Source organism: Neltuma alba, unplaced genomic scaffold (assembly GCF_004799145.2).
Source record: "Neltuma alba isolate B1F8T4 unplaced genomic scaffold, ASM479914v2 tig00011289_pilon, whole genome shotgun sequence".
NCBI lineage: Eukaryota > Viridiplantae > Streptophyta > Magnoliopsida > Fabales > Fabaceae > Neltuma > Neltuma alba.
This window is the reverse complement of record NW_021635998.1, coordinates 736,576-757,133: the sequence shown is the minus strand read 5'-3', so window position 1 is coordinate 757,133 and position 20,558 is coordinate 736,576. Positions and strand designations below refer to the sequence as shown.

At 36.7% G+C, this 20,558-nt stretch overlaps 3 protein-coding genes across 7 annotated transcripts; 1 reads left to right on the top strand and 2 right to left on the bottom strand.

The window, feature by feature from the left end:
- The first annotated feature begins 94 nt into the window (after positions 1-94).
- Positions 95-6,856, top strand: LOC114711438 (kinesin-like protein KIN-13A). 3 transcript variants are annotated; one of them, XM_028895840.1, is made up of 14 exons: positions 95-330; positions 443-511; positions 652-914; positions 1,503-1,724; positions 2,248-2,430; positions 2,770-2,874; positions 3,004-3,081; positions 3,189-3,270; positions 3,735-3,897; positions 4,343-4,672; positions 4,772-4,990; positions 5,116-5,710; positions 5,803-5,868; positions 6,447-6,856. In XM_028895840.1, the coding sequence occupies exons 3-14, from the start codon at positions 717-719 to the stop codon at positions 6,627-6,629; spliced, it is 2,424 nt and encodes an 807-aa protein (XP_028751673.1). In that variant the 5' UTR covers positions 95-330; positions 443-511; positions 652-716; the 3' UTR covers positions 6,630-6,856. The 3 variants fall into 3 exon arrangements, with proteins under 3 accessions (XP_028751673.1, XP_028751674.1, XP_028751672.1); XM_028895841.1 differs by having other exon boundaries at positions 95-335; positions 665-914; XM_028895839.1 differs by having other exon boundaries at positions 95-335.
- A 987-nt stretch (positions 6,857-7,843) lies between these two features.
- LOC114711425 (ubiquitin-like-specific protease ESD4) lies at positions 7,844-14,031 on the bottom strand. 2 transcript variants are annotated; one of them, XM_028895823.1, is made up of 9 exons: positions 12,695-14,028; positions 12,455-12,531; positions 12,277-12,370; positions 12,037-12,135; positions 11,054-11,146; positions 10,854-10,973; positions 9,608-9,711; positions 8,501-8,573; positions 7,844-8,267 (listed from the first exon to the last, which is right to left on the bottom strand). In XM_028895823.1, the coding sequence occupies exons 1-9, from the start codon at positions 13,508-13,510 to the stop codon at positions 8,205-8,207; spliced, it is 1,539 nt and encodes a 512-aa protein (XP_028751656.1). In that variant the 5' UTR covers positions 13,511-14,028; the 3' UTR covers positions 7,844-8,204. The 2 variants fall into 2 exon arrangements, with proteins under 2 accessions (XP_028751656.1, XP_028751657.1); XM_028895824.1 differs by lacking the exons at positions 7,844-8,267; positions 8,501-8,573 and adding an exon at positions 8,581-9,193 and having other exon boundaries at positions 12,695-14,031.
- A 2,100-nt stretch (positions 14,032-16,131) lies between these two features.
- On the bottom strand, positions 16,132-19,676 carry LOC114711322 (uncharacterized). Of its 2 annotated transcripts, none has more exons than XM_028895704.1 (4): positions 18,315-19,676; positions 17,692-17,957; positions 16,558-16,767; positions 16,132-16,343 (listed from the first exon to the last, which is right to left on the bottom strand). In XM_028895704.1, the coding sequence occupies exons 1-4, from the start codon at positions 19,597-19,599 to the stop codon at positions 16,170-16,172; spliced, it is 1,935 nt and encodes a 644-aa protein (XP_028751537.1). In that variant the 5' UTR covers positions 19,600-19,676; the 3' UTR covers positions 16,132-16,169. The 2 variants fall into 2 exon arrangements, with proteins under 2 accessions (XP_028751537.1, XP_028751538.1); XM_028895705.1 differs by having other exon boundaries at positions 18,339-19,676.
- Between the last annotated feature and the right edge of the window lie 882 nt (positions 19,677-20,558).

The following is a 20,558-nucleotide window of genomic DNA, read 5'->3' as shown; positions in this document are numbered from 1 at the left end:
TTGAAAATTTTGAAAATTACAATCTTTCCCATCGAACATAGCCGTTTAATAATTTTGAAAATTATATTATCTGCCAAGTTTCCATTGATAGATACTTGGATTTTTGACGAAGTATCTCATCTGTATTGTTGTTGAAGGCATCCTTGCTCTATCTGTGTTATGCATCATCTCCTATCCTCGCTGTCGCCATTTGCTTCACCAGAATAGAAATTCTGCTAACGCTCTTCTTGTTCAGCTGTACGATCGATTTTGGATTTTCTTTGTTTTTCCCCCGCAGTTTCAGATCTGATCCCAATTCAGCATTTTTCAATTATTGTAACTCGTGCACAGGTCGGGTGCGTTTCTTAATGATCAATTTGGCGTGAATTTATCATTTCTCTCATGTTTTTAATGTTTATCTAGTTTATGTGGAATTCTGAAAATTTTTTCGGTTCGATTGTAGATTTCGTGGATTTGGATTCTATCTTTCGACTTGTTATGTTCTTCTTCGAATTCGAATTCTCTCCTCATTGTGAGTGTCTTGGTTTGGATCATCGGTTTTGGATCTATTTCTCTTTTCAGTTTTTACTGTGATCTGGATTTTGTTTTTTTTTCCCTCCCTTTCCTTCTCTTCTGATTTTTAGGTCGTTTGATATATGTTTTTGTTTGAAGCGTGTGTATACAGATCTTAAAAGTTGGCTCCCCAAAGACGTTCCCAGCGCCACTTGGGCGGCCAGATGCAGCAGGCTAATGCTGCGGCCACTGCCCTGTACGACCATGCCGGCGGCGGGTCTCTGCACAATGCAGCTCCTGCCGGTGATGCCGGTGATGCCGTAATGGCGCGTTGGTTGCAGTCTGCTGGCTTGCAGCATCTGGCGTCTCCATTGGCCTCTGCTGGTATTGATAATCGCCTCCTTCCCAACATTCTCATGCAGGTATCGTCCTATAATTCCTGATACTTGTCTTTTCTTCTCTTGCAATTCTTCGGCTTGTTTGCTGCGTTACTGGTCACATGATAGTTTTTTCACTTGAAGATTAGCGTAAAATCTCCTGGAAGTTGAGGCGGTCGCATGGACACTTATAATTCCCTCAGCAGCCCTCGTTCTTATTTTCTCTTTCCAGTTAATTCTGTTTATGGAAGGATTTCCGGCTGCATCGGACATACTGGTTTAGTGATTAGGAGCATATTCTGCTACCGTATCTGTTAGCAGGCCAGGTTGCATCGCTGGGATTGATATATTTTGAATTTTATGATGAAATTTTGCCAGACAAAAGTTGTTAAGTAGATATTATGTAGCAGGATTTGTATTTAGGTTAGGATATGTTGAGTTAAAATCTTGAAGCATTTGCTTATATCACACTTTTTTAGTTTTGGCAGTCTCACATTTTCAGTGATAATGTGTGCAATATTTTAGTTTTCTTGTTTGCATTGAGTGCATTAGAGTCTGAAAATGCCAATTTTCTTCCTATGTAATTATGACCTAACCTATGACAAGACTTATATAAGCATGATATTTTTACAGGGTTATGGAGCACAGTCTGCTGAAGAAAAGCAGAGGCTCTTTAAGTTAATGAGAAGCCTCAATTTTAATGGAGAATCTGGTGCGGAGCCATCTACACCGACTGCCCAAACTTTAGGCAGTGTGGCAGTACCAGATGAGTCTTATTCTCCTGATTTCCGGGGGGATTTTGGAGCAGGGCTGTTGGATCTTCATGCTATGGACGATACAGAACTTTTATCTGAGGTATGATTATCATCTGATGCTGGGAAGTTTACTTAAATCTGATTAAGCCATTGATACGTTGTCCACAGTTTGTTAGAGTAAAATTTGTGCTGCATGCAGCATTTTCTATATATCATTTAAGATTGCCACACTGAGCGTTAGTAGGTGCCATCAAAAGTTTTGCAATTTTTTATACCATGTTATCCTGCTGTTTGTGCTGGTGATGGTGAAAAGAAACTTAAATATGGGTGCCATCAAAAGTTTTGCTATTTTTTTATACCGTGTTATCCAGCCGTTTGTGCTGGTGATGGTGAAAAGAAACTTAAATATATTGGCAGCTAATTAGAAAGTGATCTTGGGTCAAATGTCTGAACCCGCAGCCTTATAGCACTTATCTGGTTTAATTCTCCGTTATTTTCACATTATGTGTTTTTGTTTCCATTGATCTTTTGCATTTGGCATGATTCTCTTGCTAAGTATAGAGGAATACAAGAATTTATGCTTTAATTTGTTGTATTAGCTCTGATTGCTTTCTTCTCATCAGCATGTTATTTCAGAACCTTTTGAGCCATCAACATTCATGCCTGGAGATACTAGAGCATTTGAAGATGACTTTGATCAGATCAACGGCAATCAGTATGGAGAAGCAGATGCATCAATTCCTTTACCGATGAAAGAAAAAGAGAATAATGCAAGGGAAAACAATGTTGCTAAGATTAAAGTCGTGGTATGTTGAGGCCCAAGTAATTTATACATACATGCATACCATATAAAAAGGCTCAAGTAATTTATTTGTGATGAAAATTTTCATTTTTTCTTTATTGAGATGTGACTGATGTGAATTGAAATTGATGTGAGATATGAATTGGCCCGTTTTAGGCCTGTTCATTTTCATTTGTTTCTTGTCCTTCTTCTCTTCCTTCGTATCTTTAGGAGTTCATTGGAAATATAATCTCATTTTGTCTTATTGGAAAAGTGATAACTATGAAACTCATTTTCATCACGCTTATGCATATTCATGGTTCTTGTAAAACAATTTTAAAAAGATTTTTAATGAATGCTATAGGTACGAAAAAGACCTTTAAACAAGAAGGAGCTTGCTAAGAAGGAGGACGACATTGTGACTGTAAATGACAATGCATATTTGACTGTCCATGAACCCAAACTGAAGGTTTGTTTTTTATCTTGTTCTTAAGTGTTGCAGTTACCGTTTATATGGTACTTAATTCAAATGTTGACTCGACTCTTTTTTTTGAGATCATTGATTTTTCCCAATTATCTGATTTTTCTATAATAAAAGGTTGATTTGACGGCATATGTGGAGAAGCATGAGTTTTGTTTTGATGCTGTTCTTGGTGAGCATGTTAACAATGACGAGGTAAAGCTGCTCTTTTCAAGTATAAGGTTTATTGTTCATTTGTATATCTTGGTCTGGTCTTGTTTGGTCAAACTTATGCTACCTATTCTCATTCTCTGCCGTTACAGGTATACCAAGTTACAGTAGAACCAATTATTCCCACAATTTTTGAGCGAACCAAAGCTACATGTTTTGCTTATGGTCAGACAGGTAAGGAAATACTTATTTCATGTTCAGATCATACATGTACCAAGTTATTAATGATATCTTATTTTGTATTTGAACACAGGTTTCATTTTGTTACATTCTATGGGTTTTTGGTTTACTTTCATTGTCTTGTGTTATTCTTGGCCAACATGTAATTTGTGGGGCTAATTTATTTTAAAATTATCATAATATAGCTAACGTTTTGAGGAGATAGGCTACTAGTGGTTGTGGCCTTTAGCCCTAGAACTGAGATTATAATTCCAACATGATGGTACAATACGCGCAACTGCACTAGTAGTGGTTGGTATCAAATGTGTTATTTTTCTTTGGGGAACACTGCCACTTTCTGCGATGAAGAATTTGTAATTGAGTGCACCATACAAGTTGTTCATAGCTACACTTGTTCCTCATTTAGCTACACCGTCACCCACATTTATAACTGCAATGCTAATGGTGTTGGTCTTTAGGAAGTGGTAAAACTTACACAATGCAACCATTGCCACTCAGAGCTGCAGAAGACCTTGTCAGATTATTGCATAAGCCAATCTACCGAAATCAAAGATTCAAATTGTGGCTTAGCTACTTCGAGATATATGGTGGAAAACTCTTCGATCTTCTTAGTGACAGAAAGTGAGTATTTCTATCAAGTTCTTATATCTTTGTTCTTATTTGACCTTTATTAGCAATTCACTTCGTGCATTAGGTTCAATGTACAGTATATCTATATGATGACCTTGTTGCATCACAATCTGTCTTTCATCGTTAAATTTTCCTTTTTTGGTGTGATTTTATTATATTTTATAGATACTCATTAAAAGATGACATTATGTTTGCATCAAGGTGTCATGATTTATTGAAGTGTTTTCTAATATCTAGTTGAACTTCTTTATTTCATCCTACTCAATTCTGTCTTTCTTTTGTTATATCTGGTTGAATTCGAGTGCAAATATAGCTGTGCCTATTGATATGCATTTAAAGATGTCATCTTGCTATATTGTGTACCAACCTGTTTGTCATGCTTTTCTGGTGCTGTTGTTGTGGTTTTGAGTGCCTTTGTTTGGTAATCTATGAATAGGAAACTTTGTATGAGGGAAGATGGACGGCAACAAGTTTGCATTGTGGGACTGCAAGAATTTGAGGTTTCTGATGTACAAATTGTCAAAGATTTCATTGAGAAGGGGAATGCTGCAAGGAGTACTGGATCAACTGGTGCTAATGAGGAGTCCTCTAGGTCACATGCTATTTTACAATTGGCTGTGAAGAAACACAGTGAGGTGAAAGAAAGCAGGCAAAACAACGATGGAAATGAGGCAAAAAGTGGGAAGGTTGTGGGGAAGATTTCTTTCATTGATCTTGCTGGGAGTGAAAGAGGTGCTGATACCACTGACAATGACCGTCAGACACGGTACGTTTATATGCATTTAGATTAAATTCTCTGGTTAATGTTTACTACTCTTCCTACATAACCATTTGCATGGTGCCTATTTATGCATCTCTACTGCAGAATTGAGGGAGCAGAAATTAATAAGAGTCTTTTGGCGCTGAAAGAGTGCATCCGTGCTCTTGACAATGACCAGATCCATATACCATTTCGTGGAAGCAAACTTACAGAAGTGCTTCGAGACTCCTTTGTTGGCAATTCAAAGACAGTTATGATCTCCTGTATATCTCCTAATGCTTCCTCATGTGAACACACTCTCAATACCTTGAGATACGCAGATCGGTATGTTTTCTCCCATAATGAGCTTCACAATATGGTATATTTTCATGAAGGTGCACCTCATTCTTTTTACACCTCACTGTATATATTAATATATGTTAACTGATAAGTTATTATGTTATAAACAGGGTTAAAAGTCTATCCAAAAGTGGGAACCCTAGAAAGGAGCAGACCCTCAATTCAGTATCACAGACTAATAAGGAAGTTTCTTCCACATCATCCCTTCTAGCGAGTGCTGGTGCAGAGGATGTTAATGATCGACGTCAGGAGGCGAAAACAATGGATGTGGGTGAAAGACTTGCAGAAAAGGAAACTTCTGTGTACAAGTCTGCTGCTGATGTTGACAAACACCCATCAAGTTTTTCTTCAAGTTACCTTGTAAATGGTCCAGAGGAAAAGAGCTCAACTTCTGCCTCGATGGACAGGGAGAGGTTTGAGGTGAAAAATTCTTATAGTGATCGTACCAGTCAAAAGATGAACTTTTATTCCCAAAATTTAGTTGACACGGATGAGAAAGTTCAAAAAGTCTCTCCTCCACGAAGGAAAGGGTCTAAGGAGGAGAAATCAGAAAGATATGCAACGAAAGGGGATGCCAATGGATCTGATTTCTCCTCCACAAGCTCCAAGCAGCAGAGCACTGGGAATCAGAAGACAATTACCACTGCCACCAGGCAATACCAAGAAGAATCCTCTCCTGGTGGAAATATCAATGCGATACTGGAGGTTTGTAAATATGCCAAAGTAATTATCAGTGTTCAGTTGAATGCAAAACTTGATTATCCTTCCTGTTTAATTTCTTTGCTGTTTTCTGGCAGGAGGAAGAAGCGCTAATTGCTGCTCATAGGAAAGAAATTGAGGACACAATGGAGATTGTTCGTGAGGTGAGTAATTTTATTTTTTCTTTACGTCAGCATTGTGATTTTAATCTCTCATTGCTTTTGCCTGTCACTTCTGGACTTATAACATATTTGCTAAGCTAAGAAATGATCTGTTATGACAACTTAGCGTAATGACAGGCTTGTTTGATGTTTGTTGTTCTCCCTTCTTGAGTATGTTGGCGTGTAAATTATGTTTTCTCAGAGTATTAATTAAAGTATTTTGTTTGTTTTGACCACTTGACCAACTTCCGTCTTTTTATGTGGTATGAAGAATATCAGGTTCTGATATAATTGTTGGCTCTGACTGACCATTCTTAAATCTCAAGTAGCAGCAGCAGGAAGATGGTTGGATTTTTTCTTTTTAAAATTTGGATCCTGTGCAGTCACAAAAGTGAATGCATAGAATGGAGAGGGCTAGAAAAGAAGAGTGATGACGTGTGAAAAGCACCAGTGTGACTCATACATTGTCACTCGTGTTATTTTCTGTCCAAGTGTATGATTGCATTTAATTTGGAAATGTTTCGCTTGCAAATATGTTATTGGTAATGCTAATATAATTGATATGGCTTTTGGTTTTTCAGGAAATGAAACTCTTGGCAGAAGTTGACCAGCCAGGAAGCCGTATTGACAACTATGTCACTCAATTGAGTATTATGCTTTCTCGCAAAGCAGCGAGTCTCGTAGGCCTTCAAGCTCGCCTCGCGAGATTCCAACATCGACTAAAAGAACAAGAGATACTCAGTAGAAAGAAAGTGTCCCGTTAAGTGTCTTCGCTTTCTCAATATTCAGTGACCATATACACCTGCTCGTTCCACTTTGTCTCCCTCCCTCCCTCCCTCCCTCCCTCTCTATATATATATATTTATGAATCGTTTGTTTGACATTCAAATTTAATGTACTTAAAATATATATTTGTCTCTTGTTTAATGTGTTGGGGGTCCTTAATGGGAACAACAAAAGAATCAATGGAATGTTGATGATTGGATGATTTGATACTGACACTACAATCTGTGAATGAAACTCATCTGAGCTAATGACAAAGGGCGACATGGACATACTTGGTCATCGCACTGATTCTGAAATCAGATTAATCTCCGAGTTTGATAATCATGTATAATGTATAAGGAGCAGATAGGAAGTGTCCCGTTAAGTGACTTAGCCTTTTCACATTCAGTGATGATCTGTGCGTGCTTGTTCTAATTATTCTCCCTTTTTGAGCGTGAAGAGGTTTTTGTCTATTGATATCCATGGATCTTATGTTTGACATTCAAATTCAATGTACTTATTTTATTATCCCAAAATAAAAAATTTACTTCAAATGTACTTGTTTAGTACTTTGGTGGTCTAACAACAATCAAACGAGGTGAAAGTAATGAAATATCAGAACGAAACTCGTTTGAACTGATGATGAGGGCGACGCGGGCATCTATTGAATGTGTTTGGGTTTACAGTGTCTAAACTTACGATTTTAAAATCATAATTTTAGTGGAAGCTTGTGATTATCTTTGTCACGCGGATTTTGGAATCATCTAAGATGAACACGTGTTATTTTTAAACCCTCAATTAATTTTTTTTTTTTAAAAAAATTACGACTTGATCTGAGCACCAGAGCGTTGATTCTAGAATCAAGTGAAGCCAAGCATCTGAAAGCAACACAACTCACTGTTAGGATTTCATTTGAAGGCAGGAATTTTAAAAGGACAACATGGTTTATTTCAAATTAAAATTGACAATGAAGTATATAATAAAATACACACCAACGTCACACGTGAATTCTATTGAATTATGAAATTACATGCTTGTATCTTCTTTTTTTTTTTTTAATCCCTAACGAATACGAGATATCGTTCTATCTACATTTTTTTATAAGTAACTAACATGTTCACACGCTTAATGATATAATTAACTAAAATCGCATCATTTAACAGCAAATTTATACCATTTTATTTTATTTTAGTTTTCACTGGCACCAATCATCAGTGCAAAACTGTAGAATATTAGTAAGCAAATCAGAGTATATAAACGCCAACAGAGTACCTAACGCAAGAGAGATTACAAAGCCAGATTAAACATCACATAATTTAACACCTCTGGATCAACCCCTTTAAAAAATGCCTCACCTAATGATTCACTCTTCATAGAATTTACAACCTACCTCATTCTGCACTATCAGCATGCCAAAATGAATGGCAGGACTCCAGAATGGCCATAGAGAGGGGAAGAGCTTTCATCCTGTACCGCCACTTTGATATGAATGACTTCATGAATCTTTTCCATACCAAAACAACATCTCAGAACAAAGAAATGGACTACTGCTAAATGGCAGAGCATTCCTCGGCTCAGTCAGCTTTCAACATCAATATCTCCTTAGCTGTCCTGCGCCGGAAGTAAGGCATGTGTTCCTACAAAGAATGGTAAAGCATTTAAGAACTTTCAAGCAATCAAAAACAGACCAGTTCAGGATATTTTTTGCCCACAGATATTCTTGCGAGTACTAAAAGATTTAATGCTTATGGAACCGAGGCGAATGGCTGCCAAAATGACTGACTAGAAAGGGCAAGTGTTTCATCACGGAAAATATTTAGAAAACAAAACATAACCTTCCTTGTAGAAATTCAATGCTTCATTTCCTTACCTGGCTGAAACAAAGCCCTAGGCCCCTGCTATAGAAGTCGGCATATTTGATCATAAACATCCCACAATCGAACCTGTTCAAAATTTCAAATAAAATCTTCCAATTAAAAATATATTTCACTCACAAACTGCCCCAAACTTGAAACGCTCAAAGCTGTAGCAATAGATATATTTGAGAGTTTGAAGGGGGAGTGAAGAATATGACTAGCAAAATGCCATTTATGAAACCATTATGAACAGAAGGGGAAAAATGATACCAATAAAAAGAAAATGTAGATTTTAAATAATATCCCTCCCATTCCATTTATAGGCTCCGAGTGATAGATTGTCCTCATCCCAACAGCATAAAACCACTAGGTAGTGCTAGGAAAGATGAAATGAGGTACTTAAAAACTTGGACACAACTGATGTTATGTCCCTTGTATACATTCCCTCCAAGACAATATCAAGCAAATACAATATATCTGTTCTTATCCAATGAGATCATTTGATGGTTGATAATCAGTTTTGCACATAACCAATTGGCATGAACGACTTTTCTAGAGCACTTCCAAGTTATTGAGCTGTGGCAACCAAGAACTCTGTTGCTTAAATAGTATTTGTCACTGATGATCATCGTGGTATTACCATGGAGAAAGCAAAATTAAAGCTTCATAAACTGAGCTCCCTGTTATTAATCGAGTCCAAATTATATCTGAATGACAAGCAAACAAGTATTGTGACAGCATGCATGTAGGCCGCTCCAAAAGCAAATGACATAAATAGCATGACAACATGCATGTGGCCCGCTCAGAAAGCAAATTCCTCTCCCCTTTTTATTCAAACCTCTCCCGCTCAGCAATTACTCCCATTTTCTCTATCTGTAATCTACAGTTCTATGTTTTGCTATAATTTCAATTTTAAGAATTTTTTTCCTTCTAGAAAATTTTTCTTTAGACTAAGAATAATTTAGTTAGAGGAACGTATTGCCCTTTGCTTCCTATAAAAGAGTGCTTTTAACTTTTTTTCCCATTTTATAAGGATATGCTTTTGAAAAATTACAAATTATTTCCTAATGCAGAATTCTTGCTCATTCTTCAAAGATTTAAGAGCATAAACATATGTATACCCATTTTCTTGCTTAGGCAGGTCTTCAACAAATTCTCTTTCCCACGAACTTATATCCACATCTGTTCCATTCTTGTCCTTCACTTCATCTACAAAATATCTAGCCTGGGAACATCGATAATAAACATTTAAACATTAGCAAAACGTTGCAGCAGCCAGATACAAATGAAAATATATCTTAATTTAACTTCCCTTTTAATTATTTCCGCACAGAAAAAGAGATAATAACTAGTGCTCTTAATGTGATAATGAACATGACAACAAACTAGGAATTTCAAAACTTCAAAATGTTTGTCTCTAGTATGATGAGGGAAAAATCATGCCAGTCATGGTGCCGCCTCTAGCATTTCAATCAGTTCAGAGCCCACAAGCAAGACGTGAAAATAAACAAGACCAATTGACACCATGTAAAGCAACGCGCAGTCTAGTGTAACATATGATTAAACCTTCAATTATTTAAGAATAAGGCTAAATTTGAAGATATGTAGAAATTGTAATTATTAGGGGTATATCAGTTTTTAAGAAATAAAATATGTCAATAATAATCTGTATAATTCAGCCATCTGCGTATTAAAATTAAATTTTCAGATTCAAACACAACATAAAAGCCTCTAAATTCCCTTTTGATTTACACAAAACCTTCAATTCAATGTGTTATAATTTACAAATTTTCTGTCTCCCTTATTCTTTTCTTTTCCATCATCAGGTTATAGCCTCATTCACTCTATCTATTCTATCATATTTGGTCTGTTCTGTTTCCTTTTCTGACAAGATTTAATCATCTAATATCCTAATCCGTCTGGTTATATTGCTCATGAGGGAATTGAGTCAGTATAAAATACATTTATTTTCTTTCACCCCAGCAGTCTAAAATAATTGCCTTCAGTCTTCACATATGAACCACAAAATCATAAACAAATCAAACCGATATCATGTCAGAGTTGAGCATGTTGCAAGAACTAGATTGACAAATCATAATGAAGTTCCGCAAGCAAGTTTGGAAATTGAACGGACCTTAGTACAAGACCAACTACAGAGACATTGATTGGCTAAAGCCTTATCTAACTCTGGAGACTTCTGAACAATGTTTCTAACGATTAAAAAGAGAAAAAGATTAAAAGAAAAGTGTCTTTAAAAAAAAAAATGAAGTGAAATTTTTTAGTGCATGTAGTTTAAACATGGCTTCCATCAAGAACCCTGATAAAAGAACATATCACACTAAATTTGATACAGACAAAGAAATTTACCAGCACTTTCAACACTTGGTTATCTATTCCTCTCAGTGAGTCGAGATACTGCAATTTCTTATCTTTCTTATTGATGATAGCCAAGCACCAATGAATCTCTTTATGAATTGGCACAAATATCTGTGAAGTTAAAAGATATGAAAAGTTGAAAACAATTTACTTGATTACAGTAAAAGGAAATTGATAGTCAGTAAATATACTTTATCACATTCAATTAGGCTATATCCCAACTTCCTTTGTGAGGTCCATCTTCTCACAGATCTGAAATCATAACCACTCCTTCCACCTATTAGCTGACCAATAACATCCAAAATAAAAGGCATCAGCGTCTGACCATAAGAGTAAATAATATAAATTATACATAAAACACCTTTTGTATGAATAATGCTTCTACTTATTCCCCTAGGACGAGGTATCAAGTGGCCCAAGACAAGAAGATTAATGTAAACCGAACATAAGAAAGCCCATAAAAAATAAAGAAACATTTGTTAATCAAACACGATAGGAGATAAAACAAATTTTGGATTATAGAGCACTTGCCCAACCTTCGGCTCAACCACATTAAAGAAAAGCTAAAATTTAAAAGCAAACATCAAATGTGGGTGCAATCACAACGCTATATTGATTATTAAGGTAAAACCGTTTTTCTTTGCCGACTACTAAGGTAAAATCAAATGTTGTGATAATAGAATTTAAAAGATTGACTTTTAAGGTTATTACAATGGATTTAACAACCAACTAAGACTTAAAGAGGCCATGTAAACTCTGTCCGTGTGTGTGTGTGTGTGTGTGTGAGCAATCAAGCAACTAACACTACAATAAATAAATTCTTTATTTAATACAAGAGTCAGTGAGTAAAACCTTCCTGAGGAATGGAACATAATCCTTTAGGCGGTGAATGGCTTCCTCCCAACGATATAGATCATCCTAGGGTGGAATCCATTTCTTCACACAAGCCTTAAAAATTACGTTAGTTATTATTTTCCAAGAAAATGTATTTAATTAAAAAAAAATGTTTTCCAAGACATATTTGTTAGATAATATTTTCCTTTAAACACGATGAACCTAGTAAAGACCTGATATCAGAAAAACTATAATTCAGAAATTTAAAAAAGCTCAATAGACATGCTTGTGTTTTATGTATGTTGAATAGTTGGGAAAGATGGTAAAGCAAGACACTAACCTTTTTGTAGAAAAAGGTATTGAAAAAATGGCATTTCAGAAACTTCTTCGGTTCTCTTTTTTCCCTTTCTTTTAGCAACTCTAGGTACAGATTGATCACCTGCAAAAGTAAGATAGAGGATCATTAAGCTTCAAGAAGCACCTGTCTCAAGCCATGAGCCATGAGCTCATAATATAATGGGATGGCAAATGAATACTCCAGGAAAAGTTAAACGATCAATATTTAACAAGCAAAGATCACCTCATCATTTAACCATGCACCAGGCTTGAGGCATCTGAGAATTTCTCCAGTTATCTCAATGTTCGAATTTTGATGAGCAACCAAGACTTCCCTCCTGTGAAAGCAAGCATTCAATGGGCAATATACACAGCTAGACCTATTTCATTCATAAATACGTAGACTAAGTATCAAACTTTACCAGTTTGCAGCAAAGGCCCCATCAACTTCTCTTTCTTCCTCTTGTGTGAGAGGGACAAAAGGCTCAAGTGGTAATTCCTGAAAGCCACAGCAGGGCATGAGCAACTTGAACTAACATTTAGACTGCTTTTCAGTAATTAACAATTAAGGCCTCGACAGCCATATATTGAAGATAGGCTACTAATCAACAAATAAGGCCTGACAGTCATATATTGAAGATAGGCAAGTACAAAGCGTTCACCTGTTTTGGAACCTTCTCGGGACGGAAAGATTCAATTGGTGACCTGCGCTTCTCGTTTAGTTGGATTTCAAACTCCAACAATTTTAATTTGTCTGTTCGACTGTTTGTCGCCTGGAGCAACTTTTTGTATGCAATAACATCATTAACACCATGCTCTGGGCTTAAATATAAGGACCTCAAAAGCTCATCCACCTTCAAATTACTATTAGTCAACTCTGAAACCACTGAAGAAGTTGACTGCTGCTGAATTCCACCATCTCCAACCTTAATTTCCGAATCCTGTATCTCAATCACAGGCCCAGCACTCCCTTGCCTCCTCTGGTCCGTTACCACTGAGCGCCCTACAAGCCCATCTTCTATAATCTCAACCTCTTCTATGCTTGAATCTTCGGAAACATCACCCTCTCGACTATCAGTATCCACTTCTACTACCTCCTTGCCCTTCACGTGCCGGAATGATCTTAGCGCGCTATCCTTTGCTTTTGCGTATGTCTTCAATATATTGCCCATCTTGCTGTCAGTTTCCCGAACCCCACTAGTCCTGTACTTCAAAGCTTTATTTAAACTACTTAGCGGGAATTTACGTAGACACGGACCGAGTACTGCTCTGGTGGATGGTGTCTTGGCTTCAGGGTAAAGAGAAATTCTTGAAACCACACTTTTCGAGGATATTGCGGAATGGGTGGGGTTCTGGGGCATAGACAAGGATTTGAGTCTTTTGGGTTTACGAGAATCTGAGGTGTCAGGGGATGAATACGCGTTATTCAAGCTCAGGCATTCTTCAGAGCGCTTACGATTGCTAGTTATGGCACCCATTGGACAACCAGGAATTGAAGAACTCTACAAATGCATAATCCATTCGAAAACAAGCATATCTAATGAGAACACGCCTCAGAATTTCACAAATTAGGGTTTTGGGGTGACGAGTTGGACGAGCTAGCAAAATCCTAAATGAAAACGCAATCTAATAAAACCTATGACTTTCAAGAAGCTGCGAAATCATCCAAATAAGGGGCCTTGAGAAGTCCGCACTGCTGCAGAGACTCGCGTCAGAGTCGCAAGAACACAGATCAGACAACAAAGGCAAAGAACTTGAAGGGGAAGCAACAGAAATTTTGCAGACAGGGAAATAGCAGTTTCAATTCCAAATACTAATCCAGATTTGAAATGATATGCCTTCCTTGGTGAATTTGATCTGTAGAGTAACCTGCGCCCTGCGGAATAGAAAGCTGTCCACGAAAATTTTCCGTTACCGGGAGGGTTTTAGCTGCATGTGGCTTTCGCGGCACCAACAAAACATTCCTTGAAATTTTGTTTTTGCTTTTTCTAATATTAACAAGGTGAACAAGAGAAGTCCAGAGTTAGAGAACGAAACAAGGAAACCTTTTGATCTTGCTTTAACCAAACAAAAAAATCTTAATATTTTTTATCAGCCGCAAAAAAAAAAATTATCAAACATAAATAGGAAGCTCTTCCAAATTCCAATGGTCAGTGGGTACCAACTCAAGATTCACATTCTGTGTTTTACATTATCGATTTACGTATTACTCGTATTAATTTTTTTTTCTCGCTGTCTTCGCTTTGCAATTTTGGGTGTCAGACAAATATTAAAAGTTCGACAATCATTAGTACTGTCTCATTTTCCATTTCATTATTCATTACTGCAATTGAAATATCTGACCATAGGTAAAAGATGTATGTATGAAAAAATACATTTTAAATATTATCTTTTCAATTTTTATTATAAGACACTTCAAAGTTCAAACTGACTCACTAAAATTAAGGAAAGGTGAGGTGGTTAAAATTTTGTTTTGAAAATGAAATGAAGTGATGATTTTACTTAGGGAAAATCCTACAAAAGAAGTCATAGTTAAATAGACAATTTTTTGTAATTTTATTATATTCTCTCTCATAATTAACAATTTTAAATAAGGTTCATATTAAAAAAAATATAATGAGTACTCCATCAATAATGAGGATCATTCACTCTTTTTAAAATGTGCCCCTGCCGCATAATAGTGACTAAAGGAAGTAGAACTAAACATCGTCTTAGCCTTTGTGAAGGAAGTAGAACAAAATATCATCTCAACCTTTGTGCCACGTCAACATAAATTATAAGATTCCGACAAGAATTCTAGCCAACAGCTTGGGAAAATTGACATAACCTAGTCGTTTTCCGACTTATCCAAAAAAAAAAAAATGACATAACCTAGCCAGTGAGAGGTTTTCTAAGTCAACTAACTTTTACTATTTTTCATCATCTTTTTAATTAAAATCACCAAATTGTTTGTTGGATTGAAACCATAAATTGTAATACTACCTCCAGTTCTAATTATAAGATCTCGTTTGTGATTTACAAATAAAATCTTATAATTAGCACAGGAAGCAATAGTTTTTAAAAACATATTTTGAAATAATTCAAAGCCAAATATAAAAATAACCCAAATATTTTAGAAGTTGCTTATATTTTAAGGATTTGTTTGGAATGACTTATAAGTAGTTTTTCAAACATGATTTACAGAATATGAGATAAATATATGAAAGTAGTTTTGTCTTTGCTTACTTAAAAATGCTTATAAGCACTCATGCAACGTTGATCCAAACAAACCCTAAGTGGTTCACAACTTGTGAACTTTTGTTAACTTAAACAACTTGAAACATTTGCAATATGCTCATAGTCCGAAATAGTATAATAGCATAATAGACTTCATATTTCCCATTAATGTATTAATATTGAATATAACAAACAAAAAGTTACAAAAGCTAGAATAAATCAATGTGGCTCAAAATAAAAATAAAAGAAATTATCCAAAAATATTGACTGATGCATTCACTCTAACGCGGGCACAAAGAATGGAACTTTCTATAACTACTTTTTGATGATTCCCAAAACTTCCTAAACTGGAGTTTTCTATCAACTAGCTGACTCTGCAGTTTGTACAACCAACATAGAAAGATAAAAAATTTTATCCTGAACTGAGCTGCCGATAACTTCTGACCTCCATGTTCCACAGCTCCAACTTTCACGTTTCAGACGCGTATGCCGTGGTTTGGATTTTTCAACATAGGCATTGCAAAGATTGCATCGCCGCCAGTTGAGCAGGGTACTGCTGTTTTATCACTCTGGCCGTTCTCTATAGGATTCAGGAGCACCAGTTATCTCAAAATCATTACCTGGGGCACAATCTAATTTTGCTGAAGTTGAGGTAAGAAACACATCAGAACCCAAATACAAAGCTACTCCTGACGTTAGATCTAATTAAAGAGTTGGTGTTGATTCTATATGTAAGATCTATTTTACAAGTTTATTAATTTTTTCTCAAATTAACTCTATTGATATTTCTCCAACAATAATTAAATAGGAGAGAGAGGAAAATTAAGAAAGATGCTTAGAGTGTTTTAGGGGAAAAAAAATCATATTAACTAATTTAACTAACATTCTTAATCTATTCAAATTAGTTAATTAAGTCTCATACTAAAGATCGGAGGAGTATTTTGTATCAGCCCGACGGACATTTTGATATTGTTCTACTAAAGAGCACAAGGTCTTCTCAACATCAGAAAGTGGTTGCCCAGCATAAAGCTGTAGCTGTCTCTTCTTTACAACAACTACTTTCTTGGCGTGTGATTTTACTGCTTGATGAAGTTCCTGCAAAAAATTTGAAGTTCCCTTTAGTACTTGGCAACGGCATGCACCAAACACTATTAACCACTCAACAGCTTGGAGGTTTCTACAATTGGACACTAAACTACCAGTTTCAGTATCAAATTCTGTGGTTCAAGTCTAGCAAGAAGACAATTTCATATATTAATATGCATAAAAATGTATATGCTGTGTATGATAGCATAGTTGAGATTTTTACTTGTATTGACATAGGAACGGCATCAGCACTAAAATCGCCCAAGTCCTCAAAAAATGATTCCAGAAGAAAACAGAAGTTGTTGGCATCAGCATGATCCTCAAAAGCAACAATATAGGAATAATAATTCTGGTCCTCTTCTTGAGAAGTCATCTTTAAGCTATACAGTCCGCTTGGTCCTTCTTTGTCTGAACCTCTTCGCATTACTATGACCTTTACAATAGCATAGCAGCTTAATGGTTAGAAGTATCATCGATGGATGCATTTAAAGACATGAATAATCTTTAATGGCATGCTAATTGCCTTGTTACGTGTAAAGGAATTCATGAAGCAAACCGCGGAGATGTCACTTAGATAGTCCAACCTTTAAGGTTGGGATAAAAATGGAGATGCGGGCTATTATATTCCCACTCCATGGGCGTTGTGATGCCTAGTGGGATTTCTATGGTCAAGCCTCTTCTCCCAATCCCCTATTAGATCCTCTCTGGTCTTACCTCCCCAAAAACCTGATGAAGTCCTACCCTGGGTAGCATATTACCATGATCCAAGTGGTGCTTAAGGGGCATGGTTCCTCCCCTTTACAAGCTGGTTTTCAAGATCAGGTTCTCCCCACTTCATTAGGTCTCCATTAATTAGGTATTAATCTATTAGAGGTAGTACGGACCTCCATGGAAAGGAATACCGGCCTAGTCTGCCTATCAGAAAGGTCTGGCCTATGACCCCGGAACCTGCCAGTTCATGTGAACACTCCAAACTCTAGAATTCCTACAACAGGAAACTAGTAGTACCTAAAAGGGAGTAGTTATTATCCATGCAAGCCAATTTTACGTTTGGGGTTCCCCGACATTCTTTAAATCCCCATCAAAAACCCCAATAGAGAGAGGGGAAAAATTATAAAGCAGAGTTTAAGAAAAGGTCCTGACCTGAGTACACTTGTATGGTGAGAGAATATGTAATATAGAAGCCTAAGATATTTTAGAATAATAATAACGTTGCCCCCGCACACATGCATAACAAATGCTAAAAAGACAAGTAACAGAGAAGTAGCACTACGGAGACAATCATGTCGCTCCCTACAGCTATGCTTCCGAAAATCAAGATTGCCAACAAAAAAATAAATAAATAAATTGTACATACAAGAACATAACGGAGATTCAGCCACCACATATCAGTCTCAGCGTTTGCCTGCTTAACTTTGACATTTTTAGCCGCAGAAACATTATCAGCTATTCCATGTTTCGGATTCCCATTCATACTCCGCCCATCACCCTTTTCAAAATTTGGGCTAGCATCCTGATTTTCTCCTACAATACCCCGTGTGTTCTGTGTCCTCAAATCTTTTGATTTCCTTGACCGTGTTACTTCAACTGAAGACCTCCCAAAACCATCCTCCGGGGTACCACCTAAGCACATAACAAAACCCAAATTGAGTTAAATTATGGCAAACCTATCCTACATTTCACTGGTTTCTTCTTATAACATGCAATATACTTACAACTACCCAAAACAAAGTATAAAATGTGGCTGGTATTCGTTACGTTTTTTTAAAACTGAACTGCAAATAATAGTAAATTTTATTCCTTAACTCCGATGGCTGATATATCTAACCCAAACTCAGGGAGAAGATAAAAATGTTGAGATTGATCAACTCTAGACAACAACGTAAGAACAGCTGACATTGAATCTAGTGAGTCAAATAGGGATATATGTCTATATAAACCGTTTAAAAGTCATGCATCTACGACTTAACAGATCATTACCATTGCTTCGTCTATCATTTTTACCTCGTGTTCCAGTTCCTTCATTTGGTCTCGCCATCAGTTCTTCCGAATTCTTCCCAGTATTCGGCAATGTATTGGCTTCTTCATCAGCCAATTTTCCTCCATTTAATGAAAGGCTAGAATCAGTTTCCCGTGCCTCAACATCTTGTTGATTTACGTGCTTGTCTTCATGTGATATTTGCACATGATCAGTAGCAGTGCTTCTATTTTCTTGCGCTTTAGCCTTGTCCTTACTTGATGAATCTCTAGTTTCTGCGTCAGATGCTTTGTGGTCTCTAGTCCCTGAAAAACCCTTGGGAGCCTTTCTTGGTTTTGTTGAAGGGCTTTTATATTTAAACTTTTTCTTGAACATTAATGTCCCATTTCCCTTGTTCACATTCTTACTGTCCTTAGCCACTCCACCAGTAGATTTTACAAAAGTTCCCAAATTCTTAATAACATTTAATAATGCCGATTTATCCATATCAGAATTCACCCTATCCTGCAACTTCAACAAGCGTGCACCAATCTCTTTCTCAATACCAAGTCTATGACTAGAAACAGCGCTTTCATCATCACTTTCAGGATCTCCAATTTTTTCTTCCTCCTTCTCTCCTTCAATTCTCCGAGCTTCCCTTGCCATTAGCTTAATTTCCTCAATTTTCTTATCCATCTCAAGTCGATCCTTCAAATAAATCACACCACTCCCACCAGTAACCCCCGTGGTTTTTCCACTCCCATCAAACAAAACGCTCCTCTTTTCTCTTACAACAACATTGGAATCCCCAACCTTCTGCTTCGAGTCATCATCAAGCATAATCAAAACGGAAAAAATTGTCTGTAACACAAAAGCCCCAAACAAAATGGCACCGTATTTCAGGATAGACTTAGCGGAAAGCTTGGCAGCAATACCATTGAATTCTCCCAAGGCTCCCGTCATCTCAGAGACCGGTAATTCTTCCATTTCACCACCTTCTCCAGCGGCAGCGGCAATACTTACCGAGGGGACTCCATCGGCGGGAACCTCAACACGACTGTCGTCCACCTCTGTGGTATGCGGAGCTGACAGAGGAGATTCTTGAGGTGGAAGAGGAGTGATGGGTGGGTGGGATTTAGTGAGAGTTTTCAGAATTTTTGGTCTCAAATGGTTTTTCCTCCTAAGCCTGATTCTTGGTGGTTTTGAAGTAGGAATAGAAGAAACTAATAGCAGAGGATAGGTTCGTCTGCTAGTAGGGTTATTCGAAGGTAAGAGGAGGGAGAAGACGGTGCAACGCGCACGCGCCATTGGTGGCGAAAGATGGAGCTGTTTCCGGGTTCAAAATTTCAACTTGAAGCACCTCACGCCATGACTGAGCCGAATAATCCTCCGTCAAGCAAAGTAGGAACTGCAAGTTGAACTCCAAAAAACATGTGCAGGAAAAAAAAAAAAAAAAAAGAGGCTGATGACGTGTTCTTCTTTTTCCGTTTTTCATTTTTTTGCCCCGACACATACTGATTTGGGAGGGCTCCTAGGTAATGCGGATCGAGTATTTTCGGCCCAATCACCCAACATCACGATCCAACAAAATAAGCCCAAATATCATTGGCATCGTTATTTGGCAAAAAAAAAAATCATTGGCATCGTTATAAATTCACCAAAACAAAAAGTGAATATAGTTACAATTAAGGCGTCCAATAACTAACAGGGATTAGGTCTAGTGAAAGGGGCTAGTCCTTTACAACGTGGTGAACCAATGTTTGAATCTCCGTTAAGAGAGGTGCTCACATTTACTACCTGACAGTACCTCGAAATGATTGCCTCCAATAAGAGAATACCTATGCTTTAACAAAAAAAAAAAATGTTGAATAATATTGTTGGAACCACGTTTAGTTTTCAACAATACCTTAAATAAAAAAATTATAAGATAGATGTTCCTAGTTAAAAAATAATGAAATGATATAAAATATTGCACCAAAAAGATATAAAATGTGTAATAAGTCATATATAATATTTTTGGAACCAAGAATATCCTGCACCAGCCATAAATATTAACATCCTCCTTGGTAAGGAAAATGAAAGGTAAATCCTGCCTTCCTCTTTTTTTTGGGCCAACCTAAATCTTGCCTTCCTACATTTATGTGATGCATAAAAAATTGAAAATTAATTTTTAATTACTGGGAAATTTCTCAATTAGTTTTGATTTGAAGTTAGATAATACTACCTCCGGTCCTTAATATAAGATCCTATTTGCCTTTTATTTTGGT

Excerpts from the sequence above, each read along its gene's own strand:
- LOC114711322 (XM_028895704.1), bottom strand. The coding sequence starts at position 19,599 with ATGGCGCGTGCGCGTTGCACCGTCTTCTCCCTCCTCTTACCTTCGAAT. Across the intron at positions 16,768-17,691 it reads TGAATCTCCGTTATGTTCTT|GTCATAGTAATGCGAAGAGG; the intron begins GTATGTACAATT and ends GCTATTGTAAAG. Across the intron at positions 16,344-16,557 it reads CCGTTCCTATGTCAATACAA|GAACTTCATCAAGCAGTAAA; the intron begins GTAAAAATCTCA and ends AATTTTTTGCAG.
- LOC114711438 (XM_028895840.1), top strand. The coding sequence starts at position 717 with ATGCAGCAGGCTAATGCTGCGGCCACTGCCCTGTACGACCATGCCGGC. Across the intron at positions 915-1,502 it reads TTCCCAACATTCTCATGCAG|GGTTATGGAGCACAGTCTGC; the intron begins GTATCGTCCTAT and ends ATATTTTTACAG. Across the intron at positions 5,869-6,446 it reads CAATGGAGATTGTTCGTGAG|GAAATGAAACTCTTGGCAGA; the intron begins GTGAGTAATTTT and ends TTGGTTTTTCAG.
- LOC114711425 (XM_028895823.1), bottom strand. The coding sequence starts at position 13,510 with ATGGGTGCCATAACTAGCAATCGTAAGCGCTCTGAAGAATGCCTGAGC. Across the intron at positions 10,974-11,053 it reads GCCTAATTGAATGTGATAAA|ATATTTGTGCCAATTCATAA; the intron begins GTATATTTACTG and ends TTAACTTCACAG. Across the intron at positions 9,712-10,853 it reads ACCAAGTGTTGAAAGTGCTG|GCTAGATATTTTGTAGATGA; the intron begins GTAAATTTCTTT and ends CGATGTTCCCAG.